This window comes from Fukomys damarensis, unplaced genomic scaffold (assembly GCF_012274545.1).
Source record: "Fukomys damarensis isolate Sample0158 unplaced genomic scaffold, DMR_v1.0_HiC HiC_scaffold_20, whole genome shotgun sequence".
Lineage (NCBI taxonomy): Eukaryota > Metazoa > Chordata > Mammalia > Rodentia > Bathyergidae > Fukomys > Fukomys damarensis.
Window position 1 is genome coordinate 40,761,461 of NW_022900932.1, and position 12,727 is coordinate 40,774,187.

The following is a 12,727-nucleotide window of genomic DNA, read 5'->3' on the forward strand; positions in this document are numbered from 1 at the left end:
TAATTCCATTTTTACATTTTCTCATTATTCTTTTCCTTTTCCCTTATTCCCCTTTCCCTATCCTTCTCACTGTCCCTACACCTTTGGTCCTTTTCTTCCTATTTCACGTTGCTAATTGTCCCATTAGGATCTTGAGTACTCTTTTAGTTTTTCACACCAGAGAAACTATTCGGTATTTGCATAGAACATTATACATTTTTTATTCCTAGTTGTAATTAGTTTCTTAAAATCTCCCTCTTAAATTACTAAGAGCTTACTAAAATAATTCATTCTTCTTTAAAGTATTAGTATTAGAATAACGTTTTATTCGGTAGGTTTTTCAAGAATGTCTCAAGCTGTGTAACTAGAAATTGTGAAAGCAACCTCTTTATGTTAAATAACTCCACAGTATTTTTCAGGTGGTGGTTTAAAACCATAAATGCGTATGCTTATAGAGACAATTACATGAATGAGTTTAGTTTCTGAAGGAAGCACCTTCCTGACAACCTGTTTATCTCAGTGCAACTGAAATTGAAAATGTGTAATAAAATTTTGTAGAACTTGTTACAGTGTGGATGCAGGTCTAGTATTTGTTGTCTGAAACCCACAGGGCTTTGGAATTTCAGATGTTTCGGAATGTAATTCAGTACCTATCTGGTATATAATACCCACAGTGAGGTCATGGGCAGTTTGCTGTATTCAAGTATATTAACTGCAGAAAAATGTTATGTATTCACACTACATAAACAGACTTAGTAGTCTCATGTCAGTTTAGGTCAGTTTCATGTTTTTACCACCAAATGAGTTAAGTTTTAAGAACTTATAGGATTTTGAAATTGTAAATAAATTGTAAATTGTACTACCGATTGAAAAGAATAGACAAAAAAATTTTAATCATCAATTAAACTTTGAAAAGACATAGGTTGGAATAGAAGAGGATAAAGATGAATAGAAAAACTTGAGATTCTAAAGCCAGTTTTTGGTACTACATAAGGTCTTGCAGCTTTGGTACCATTGTTTTAAATGATAGTTTTAAAAAGGCAAAAGTTATGTGTATTTGTCAAAGAGGTTTTCAAAGCTGGATTTCTTACCTATAGCATTGAAAAAACAAGTCAAGAAAACATGTCCTTGCTTCTAAAGGGCAAGGAAGCCAGAAAAACTGGGATGAGGGCTGAGCTTACAAGTGGTGTGGGAGGCCTCGTGTGTGTGTGTGTGTGTGTGTGTGTGTGTGTGTGTGCGCGCGCGCGCGCGTGCTCCTGATGGTGCAGGATATACAAGGAAAGATACATCATGGCCTGTTCAGTTGTTCAGCCTTCTCCTGGATTAAATAGAATTTCTGGAGGTTTATGAACCTAATTGCCATCAGTAACTTTGAGTAGTTTAAGTGATTCTTCATTTTTGCTCTGGATTAACAGCTCTGTGTCTCAATCAAGTGGCCCTATAATAGTGATTAAAAAAATTCATGTGTCACATTAATGAGATTGTGGAAACAATTCAGAGTGACAATTAAGTTGAAGGGTTTTATGCTGTATTCTAGAGATTTAAGGAAAGATACAGGGGTGAGACAGAATGCTGGAAAAGGCATCCCACAAGAGATACAAACTAAAACCACATCTGTGTGAAGAAAGTCCATTCTAACCAGGAGACTCCTAACACAGTGGTCTCAACCTGACTGACCTCAGTTACTTTGTTGGCATATTAAGGTCTTGATTCTCATATCTGACCATACTATGCCAAAGTTCAACTTTTGACACACGGTGGAATCACCTGGGAAACTTAATATCATTACCCAACCACAAATGCAGATGCTTTACAGAATTGCTGGAAATGGAGCCCAGGCATCACCCCCTTTTTTAAATTCCTGATATAGCTAAGTTTGAAAATTGATGGTATATATTACTGAATTAAAAGCCTCATGGGCAAGGCCTGGGAATTTTTTTTTTTTAAACTACAGTTCTCTTCCCATGTCTACTTAGTTCAAGGGGCAGTATTTGAAAAGGACAGATGAAAGGCATAGACTGAATGAAGAAATGGCACTTTAAGTGCTTCTAGTTAGAGATGCTCAATAGGCTAAAGATAAAGCCCTCAGAGGACTATTAGTATTTGAGATTTGACCTTGCTACAGTGGAGAGAGGGTACAAGTCCATAGAGTCAAAGAGAATAAAGAATTTAAGAGTAGGGGATGTAGTTCAGTGCTGGAGCATTTGCCTAACATGCGTCAGGCCCAAGTTCTATCCCTATCATAGGATAGGATGTGAGGGTGGGGTGAAGGGCAGATGATAGGAATATTAAATTCATTGATGTTAACAGATTCAAATGAGGAGAGGAATACAGTATTATGGATTAGTTGCTGACATAGTACAGATGTTTAAAAATGGTTAATGGACAAGGAGAAAATGCACAAAGGAAGAGCAGAAATAAGTGTCAAGTGAGGACAAATTTGTTTACTTCAACATTTTATTGGGCAAACAGGAATAGGTAGGTTCTCCCTGGGATATGGTACCAAGGAATGAATGGGTTCAAGAAAGAACTAGATTTTACTTAGGTCAGAGAGGTAAAGGAAAATGGAAGCAAAGTTTAGAAGTATCAGTCTATGCTTCTGTGCACTCTCGTGCTTTGTGTGTGTGTTACTAAAAATTGAACCAGAGCTTTGTGTACATGCACTGAACTACTGAGCTCCAGCTCCAGCCCTAGTTTAGAATTTTAAAGATAAGTTTGTTCACAAACTGAAGGGCAGGAAATGTGTTAAAGTAGATTGACAGTGAGAAATGTTCCCTAGAAAGCATAAGGGGTGAGGGGATTTGATGGGAGGTCTGTAACAAGAATGAAAAATTTGTATATTTTGTGTCATTTCTGTGTAAATGGGGTTGGTGGAGCTCTGGACCAAAATGTAACTACACTAGACAGCTGCAGAAAATACAAAGTTGGAAGGAGTTGGGAAGCCCCTGCCTTCTATGCAGGGCTAGTGTATGAAAAGCAAAACAATATGTAAAAGCCACAATGAGCTATAAAAACAGTTTGCACTATAGCAGATCAGAAAAAGGAGATCATTGTGTGCAGAACTGAGAAGAAAATCCTGAAATGAATGTAATTATTTAAGCTGACTGGCCATTGAAGAATGATAGGATGTGGATAGGCAAAGAAAGTGGGCAAAGTAATCCAATGGGAAAAACAACAGGAGCAAGCCTCAAAGGGAAAAATTAGGGAACAATAAAGCAAGCCAAATGGAAGCATGCTGGGAATTTGTGGGAAGTAAGTAAGATTGCATGGGGGCTTGAAGCCAGATCAATAGGCTGGGAAGTTTGGACATTTTTTTCCCTGTTATTGGGAAGCCAGTAGAATTGCTTAAGTAGAGGAATGACATACTGAATTTGGTGGTGGTGTAACTGAAGGAGAGAAGAGAAGGAAAGTGAAGGAATGAGCTTTGTAGTTCCTGCCTGAGGTGATGAATACATCCACTAGGGTGGTGGCAATGGGATAAAATGTGAGGGTTGGAAGAATCCGCAGTATAGAACCTATGACATAACAGGAGTGAGAGAGAAAGTTTTTTTTTTTAAGGATGCAAATTTTACAGACAAGGTATGTTACAGGAAAATATATAATAATGCAATCTAACCAGTAGCATTTGAAATGTGTGTGTGTGTGTGTGTGTGTGTGTGTGTGTGTGTGATTATTTACATAAACCCAGCTAGATGTTTTGAACAATCCTATATGTGGAAAATCTTGGACTTTTTGTTCATTATGTTCTAAATAAGGAGTGAGATGGGAAAAAAATGAAAATTATTATGATAAATGTGTTTTAAGTAATTTAATAAGCTATAGATATTTCAAAAACTTGTGTAAAGTATTAGCTGTTGATAATCTACTCTGTAATAAACAATTTTCGTGTATTAGTTAACGTAACCAACAACAGTCACACAATCACCCTGTTATTCCTATTTCACAGAAAAAGAATTAGAGAATCAGATTATGTATACCTTGCCAAAGGGTAAAGTGATTAGTAAGGGTCAGAGATTGGTTTATAACTGAGATGTTCCTGACTCAAAAGCCTGCACTCTTTCCCCTAATTTCAACACTTTGTGGCCATGACTACAGCGGCCATTTAGTACGAAGAATCTCCACCTAAAGCAGTATTTCTAGTCTGGGAGAAGATGTAGTCTAGTAAATTTGTTCACAATTTGTTACTAGGGATAGAACTATTATGGGAGAGAAAGATATCTTCTAGGATATCTGATCATTTTGGCTTTAATATAGTGATGTGAATATATAATCAAGTTCCATCTCAAATTCAGTAATATGATAAAGCAAATGGAAATCTGAATCTAAAGTGATAAAAAGAGACTCTGACCATGTAAATACATAATCTGAGCATCTCTGATTTTGAGTGGGTTGTAAAGTCTGTCACCTTTCTTTCTGTTCTTTTTTCTTTAAGCTGAAAAGTCATAGTGTAGTCATCTGCATATTCTTCCAATCATAATTAATCCGTGATGTTAGGACACAAATAATTTGTCTATTTAATTGGAAAAAATGTGGTCATTGTAAACTGTGAACTAGAGAAACTTCCACAGTGTGAAATGTGATGTTGCTTTGCTCTTGTAACTCTTTGTCTATAATATGGGAAAAATAATGCAGCCTACCTCATAGTGTAGATAAGAATTCTAAATTAATTACATATAAAGCATTTAGAAGTCTTGTACAAAGTAAGCATTCAAGTGTTAGATGATATAATTACTACTTAAAAGCCAATATCTATACCTGAAAAATTATTCATAAAATTTCCCATTTATACTTTTCCATATCAAGCCTTAGGCTCTGTATTATTTTGCCTTTATCAGCCCATACTTCACATACTCCACCCATCGCGTACGGAATTAAGGGATGTCATGTTCTGTGTGTAAACTCTTCAGAGCTGGAATATTTGTGGATTCACCTCAATTTCTTATCTTCCAAGGGGATATAGGTTACTATTATCAGAGTAATAACTTCTTTTGGCATTGGGTTTGAAAATTGACTTGCTTATTTTTAGAGTTAAGAAGAGAAAGATCAACAATGGATGAGTGAAGTGAGTGGTATGAGAAAGCTCTGGGGAAGCTTTCGTTTCCCTGTTTTTTTCACACACAGCCACTCCCCGCCCCCCCAGCATTGTGGTTGATTCTGTGAATGAAGGATCTCTTCTTACATGGTAAATGTTATACACATGAGCCTTATATGAATAACTAGTTGTTCTTAAATCGATAATTGTAACTTGGAGGTTATCTGTGTGACATCATAGTGAGCAGTTAAAGAATATTTGTGAAATGAATATAATCAAGTGAATGTAAAAATTTTTTAAATTAAAAAATATCTGGAATTTTACTAATTCAGCTGAATTGAAAAGGTGGAACTTTGAATCTAGTTTTCAAACATATATTTCAAATTTATTTGATCTTTGACTGAGATGTTTTTATTAAAGAACAGCAACCTTAATGGTTGTGGATTATGACTGCATTAAAACACTTATTCTAAAAGTACTAATTTACTGAATAAGCAGAATCTTTTGAGGCAATTTCACCTTTTTCTGTGTTATAAAATAAATAAATAAAATCTCTGATACCACCATGCCTTTTAACCTTTCTGAAAAGTCAGTTTGGCTTCTGACATAGAGTTGTCCATCATGCCTTTCTGATGGCAAATAAACACTGAAATTTCCAAGCTTCAGGACTAACAGAGTTGTGTCAGTTGTCTCTGTCAGCTGCATTGTGTCCTTTTTTCATGACACAATTTTATTTCAAGATTCATATCTTTATTTTCTAGTTTCCTTTAAAAGATATGGCTTATATCACTTAAAGCAATTCCACATGGGCAGGTGCTATTTAGTTTGGTAGGGAAGTTCACACTTGAAAGTAGCAGACTTTTCACATCTTAATAGAAGGATGTAAAGTTAGCATATCTGATTTTATGACCGAGCGTTCTAATAGGAAACTGTGAAAAAAATATAAAAAAAAAAATTTCACCTGGTAACAAGACTTAAAATAAACAGCCCTGACTGGTAATTTAGGTAAATTTATTTGAAATGTGGCAAAGCAAGGTATCTTAATTTTTTTAAATCTTAAATTAAAATGTATCTATGTGCAATTGTTCACCAGGCTTTTGACTTAATTTGATTATCTCAGGAAGCTACTTAATCTTTTGAAAGTTTTGTATCCATTATAGATAGTCCTTGGATTTATTGAGATGGACACAAAAATTCAGAAACCTATAATAATGAGGTAGTATGGTTTTAGTGTTTTGTGATGGAATAGTGCCAGCATTTATTCCTTTTTCAAACATTAGATTAGAATATAAACAAAAAATGTTTGTTTTCTAAATCATCTTTTGGAAAAAGTAAGTTTTACTACAATTTTGAATTTAATAAAACTTAGTATTCATACAAAAGTGATAATAGAAAACCATGCATTTTCTTACTAGCATCTGATAGAAAAAATATGATAAAGAAATTAGAATGTGAACTCAATGTAGTTCCTCAGTAAAGGTTAAAAGTAGGAACTCATGTATTCAAACAAACTATAAAATACAATTGAAAATATTTATATTTTAATCAGAGCAAAACAGCTACTCTAAGTATTTAAATTTCTTGAGATTATTTTATATTATAATTTGATCATAAAGACTACTGAGTGTGGTCCATGTTAGACACTAGTAAAATACAATTTTTGATTAGCGTGGCAAAATCATATTCTACCTCTGCCTACAGTCAAGTCTATTATTCATTATACCATGTTGAAGCCATCTGAGTATTTTTTTTTCCACTCAGTGAAATCAGTATCTCATCCCTCCCTTCTCTATTTGTGTTTACCTTCAATTCATAACAGCTGGTTGGGTATCCTTCTACTATCTGTGCTTTATCACATCCAGCCCACTGTTTGTAGGTTGGCCACATTCCAGGACTTCATCTCTCATATTCTTCTTCTGTAGGATTCACAGATAATTCCAGAACGCCTCAGAAAACCACATGTATTACCTATGGTTGGTCTAAGTTTCAGAAAACCTTAATTTGGTGTGGAGTTTGATATTAATAATAGCTTCTTAATTTTATTCACTAATTCTTAATCAGTTTACCATTACACAACATATTACCTTGTGGTTTTTTTTTAATCAGGAAAACCTTGGACTATGTGTAAGATATGTCTTCTGTAAGTTGATCTGAGGCAACTACTGTGTTTTTGTTTTGTTTTGTTTTGCTTTTTACTTAGTACATAATGATTACATTCACTGTAGGGAATTGGTATATATACATAACACATTTCAAGTATTTTTTCCTCTTCTCTCCACCCCCTTTTATTTTTCCAGCATCAGATTCATTTATATATCTTATAAGTCTTTGTAAAGTTAATTACCATATAAGCAGATTGAAAACCAGAGAAATTGCTTTTATTAATCTGTCAGTGAATGAAATGTCCATGATTAATTTCATGTCATCTCAAGTATAAAGTTCAAAGAACCATGTCATTTTATAAGCAGCAGACTTATTACACCAAGGAATTTTTCATGTTGTTTAAGCTTTTTTGATTATAAGAACAAAGTAGTTCACTTAGGCCTCCTTTCATTAAAAGGAATTTATTGGACCGATACATATAGATTAGAACCAGAAAGGAAACAGGAGCCAAAACTGTTTTCTGTGCCTGTGCTATTCTGTCACTCTTAGTCTTTTCTATATTCCTCCATCTAAAATCTGAAATGACCTCCTTTGATTGGTTTATTAGGAAATATCGGTGCTCTTCACACCAGGCCACCCCACCTACAGATGGACTGCCTTTTGGTTAAGTGCCTGTCTCTGCTTCAACCCACCGTCATTCCTGAACAAAGAAAAACAGTTATTGCCCCCTTTGGGGCAATTTAAATAGAAGGGAACATTGGATTTGGCAGCCATGATACTATCCCTAACATGTCTTCCTTGAGACCTTAATTCTTGTTCTGCCACAATCTTATTTTTCCTTCAGCAAGGCTTCGGAGGGGTCTCTGCTCGTTGCCTTTCAATTTGTTAGTTGTGTAGTTTCTACCGCCACCATTCCCCAGGATCTGTGATTTCATTGTCTCCAAGAGTTCATAGTTGCTCATTAGGATAGGTAAACTGTAGGCATAGCCATTCTTCATCATTTAACATTATTGACAGCATTTTTCTTGAAAATGTATCTTCCCTAGTACTGTTTTATCACTACATGTTTGCAGTTTAGAATGATTACACTCCTAGTGGGGAGTTGGTACATAATACATCATAACTCTTTTTTCATCCCCTTCCCTCCTCCTTCCTCCCTCCTTCCTCTGCCTCTTGGGTCCCTTCCCATTTGAGAAAAATCTATCTTCCTACTTCCTTTTATCTTTTATTTTGCTCTGTATTTATATTTTGGGTTTTCCATATAAGAGAAACCTCCTAGATTTCTTTCTTTCTTTTTTTTCCTTCAGTACTGGGGATCAAACTCAGGACCCTGCACTTGGGAGGCAGGTACAGTGCCACTGAGCTGAGTTTCTTATTTCCTTAGTCATCTCACATCATATGACTTTTTCTTTATATTAGCTTTTTGTTTCCGTATAACTCAGAAATGTTTCAATTATTTTATCATGGAAAGCCTAGTGAACATTGGTTCCTTCTCTGGTTACTCATAAATCATATGTTTATGTAGCCTAGTCTAGAATTTTCTTCAAATATATCTTCTTTACCATGAGGTGTCACAATATATCTATTATCATAAAATTTGAAATAACAATTTTTGTATTTATTTTATAATTTATAATTTCATACTTTATAGTTGATGACATAGTCTGTCATTCTCTGTATGCTTTAACGTGAGACCTGAAGTACAGTTGCTGTTGCCGTTTTGTCCTTGCTCAGCCCAGGCTGACAGTCTTCCTTCATTCACTCTTCATCGTTACTCGTGTCTCAGTTCAGATCTCATTTCCTGCGGTGAGTAGGTTGATTGTCAGCGTTAGTCCCCTGCAGTATGTTCCCCAAACTGCTACCAGAGTTATTTTTCTAAAATTCAGACAACATCACTGTCTTATTTATCTCTTTTCAGTTTTGTTGTTTACTTAGTACATAATGATAACATTCACTGTAGGGAATTGGTACATATACATAACACATTTCAGTTCTTTTTTTCCCCTTCCCTTCACCTGCTTTTCCATTGCAAATCTATATTATACATAAAGCTATTAGAGATTAGGATTACTGGGTAGCTGTTAATTGAATTAGTTACTTTTTTGTCATTTGGAGATTTCCTAAGTGTACTAAACAATGTTTTTTTTGGGGGGGGGGCTTCTTTTATTAAGACAAGGTATAAGAAGGGAGGGGAAAGAAAAGAAACCATTGAGTCTTTCCTAGATTGGAACATCAGAGGTTTCCCTAAAGTACACTTAGCTCTTGTACATTAATTTTCTCTGGTTAATGAGTTGTTTCTAAAGCCATTCAACTTATATTTATAAAAGTAGGAAGATAATAGCTGGAAATCAGGATGGAGATTCCTCAAAAAACTAAAAATAGAAAATCCCATTTGATCCTGTTGTTCCTCTTCTAGCTATCTTCCTGAAAGAGTTAAAGGCATCATATTACAGTGACACATGCATACCCATGTATAGCAGCACAACACATAATAGTTAAATCTTGGAAGCAGCTTCCATATCCATCAAAAGATGATTGGTGTCTTAGTTACTGTACTTTTCTTGCTGCTGAGACAAAATACCCATCACCAAAAGTTAAAGGAGGAAAGATTTATTTTGGCTCACAGTTTGTAGAGGTTTCAGTCCATAAGTAGCTGGCTCCAAGGTAGGGTGACATGGCAGAGGGGTATTGCAAAGGAGAAAATTTATGGCAGACAAAAGACAGAAGTTGGAAAATACCAAGCTACAAGCGACAAATGAAGAACCCAGCACCTCTTTCTGTCCCTTATATGTTATCTAGGATATCTGCCCTTAGGATGGGTAGCATGCATACCCTTAATTCTAGGATCACCCAGTGAATCAATCCCAGCATCATGTGCTTGATCCTAGCAGCAGCAACCCTAGATCCAGCCACTTCCAAAAAGTCCCATCCTGTAAAGCTGAATTACAGAACTCTGTGATCTCTACCTAAGTATTCCTTAGAACCTTTTTTTTAAAATCCTTGTACACCCAAAATTTAGTCAGTGCTTAGAAAAAATAAACTTAAAGGGTTTATTTTCTTCTCTGAACTTTAAAAAAATTATATCAAATTTGTCTCAAAGAAAAACTGTTGGTGAATTAACCTATAAAGTATCTAATTATTAAAATAGCTGTTAACATTAAAGAAATATAAAAGAAGTGCTTATTATTTTATATGTATTATCATTGTTTTAATGCAATTCTATGAGATAGGTGCTATTCTCTTTTTTAAACTTTATTAGTTTATAAGCATTTGATGATATGACTCTTTTGTACTTAATTTAGCCCTAGCAAAGGTAATTCAATTGAATATACATCAGTTTTATCTATCATATATCTGTCATCAATTTTAGACCTCTGTTATTAGTCATTTTGCTTTTTGCAATAGAAAAATTTAGTTATAGGTATTAGAAATGATGCTACAATTTTAACTTTTTTTGCTTTTAGGGTTTGGACACAGGAGCCAAGGGGCAGATTTCCACTTTGAGCAGTGTAGTTTCAACTGTTAGCCAGAAGAAGGAAGCTGCTGAAAATAGAAGTTCACCTTCACATCCTGTTTTCCCTAACATCAAGAATGGTAATGATGGGCCAATCTGTGTGTTTTAGCTGAAAATATATTACGGTTAAACTATTTAAAGTGTAGAGTTTTATTATTCAGCATTGTTCTGGTAGGTCTAGTTAATATAACAACAACAACAAAAAGCAAGGTGTTTAAATACATGAAGCAAAATCAGTTTTAGGTATTATCTAGAATAAGAGAATGAAATATGAATCTAATGAATAATAAAAGTTTGATTAAAGAGCCAGCTACTATATAAATATACAAATACTATAATACACAAAGTATGTTTTACATATAATCTTGATATTATGTAAGATGTAAATATAACTTTATTAGATTTTTTTATATTTGAGCAGTAACCAATTAAAAAAATTGATGGAAAATCTATAAAATATTTAGAAATAAACCCAAAAGGAAATGAGTAAAACCTATATAGAGAAAAAATAAAACTTTACTGAAAGACTAAAAAATAGTTTGCATGAAAAAAACGAATGTCATAGAAATTTCAGACCTACCCAATTTATTCTGTACATTTAATAAAATTTCATCACTTATTTGGAGAACTTACAAAATGATTCCAATTTTGATATAGAGTAAATGTCTGAGAAGGTGTAAGACAAACTAATGAGAAGGCCCATTCCTGCACAGTGCCATGTGTCGTGAAGCTATGCTAATGATAGCACTGCTACAGGAAAGCCAATATATGAAGAGAGATCAGTTAGAAATATTGTATGTAAGTGGCATTAAATTATTCAGAAATTGGAGTTAGACCAACTGGCTAACCTCTCAAAATTAATGAAGTTAGTTTTTCTTTCCTTTTTTGGTACCAGGAATCAAACTCAGGACCCTCATCCTTGCCAAGCAGGCACTGTGCCACTGAGCACAATCCTCACACAATCCTTTTTTGAACTATGAAATTATTGGAAGAATGTTGCAAGAGATTTTTAAATCTACATGTACTCACTGACCCAGTAATTTTATTTCTAGGAATTTAGTCTAAGGAAATAATGTAGCATATGTGCAAATATACAAAAAAATGCATATTATTTATAATAGTATGTGAAGCAATCTAAATAGATTGGTTAAGTAAATTGTGTTAGTCCAAATTGTAAATTCTGTTTCTATTAAGGAGACTGTGATATATACATAAAGTGACTAAGAGAAATGCCCAAAAAACACTAAAATTTTTTTAAAAGGAAGTTATACAATTATGAAAAACATGACTCTACTTTTTTTTTTTTTTTTTTTTTTTTTTTTTTTTTTTTTTTTTTTTTTTTTTTTTTTTTTTTTTTTTGTACCAGGGATTGAACTCGGGACCTTATGCTTATGAGACAGGTGCAGAACTACTAAGCTAAATCCCTGGCCCTAGGTTTTCTTGTTTTAATGGAAGGAACCTATTTATACTTTCAGCATAGAAAGTCGTCCACTAATCTGTTAATGATTTTCTCAGGAAGGTAGAATTGATTATATATTGTTATTAATGTTTCTTTGTATAACTATGTTTTTTATCATAGGAAACATATTACCTGCATACTTTCATGTACTACTCACCATATGAAAAGACAAATCTAGAAAGTTTTGAATGACCCTCACTCTCTAGCTAAAAAACCCATACAAAACTAGATATAGTTAAAAACATTGTTTATAAACTCAGTGTGGCATAATTATTCTCACAAAAATTTTCTCTTTAACATTGCAAGGTACTGCTATACTTATTCTTTGGTCTTACAGGTAAGTATATCATCTCATTTATAAACCTTTCCCTTTGATAACTGTTTTCTTTATACACACACATTCCATCACTTAGGACTTACTCTAGGAATGCACCAGTGTGCCTGTGTGTCACAGTTCCCCAATCCATAATACAGTAAAATAAACCTATAGTAGCGGTACCACTGTAGAAAGAGAAATAAAGAAAATGAATCTATTTATGTGGGAGAGGATTTAAGAAAAACAATTGTGTTTTAGACATATACCAGGTGATAATGATAACTTTTATTTATGTAATATAATTTAGAAAAAACTTATGTGCAT

General features: G+C 34.0%; 1 protein-coding gene across 1 annotated transcript in view; it reads left to right on the forward strand.

The window, feature by feature from the left end:
- Hectd2 (HECT domain E3 ubiquitin protein ligase 2) overlaps positions 1-12,727 on the forward strand; it is a 94,225-nt gene that overhangs the window by 35,685 nt on the left and 45,813 nt on the right. Inside the window, exons 4-5 of the mRNA XM_010632138.3 lie at positions 8,849-8,920; positions 10,579-10,708. Coding sequence (XP_010630440.1) covers positions 8,849-8,920; positions 10,579-10,708 — 202 coding nt within the window. The remainder of the gene's footprint in view (positions 1-8,848; positions 8,921-10,578; positions 10,709-12,727) is intronic.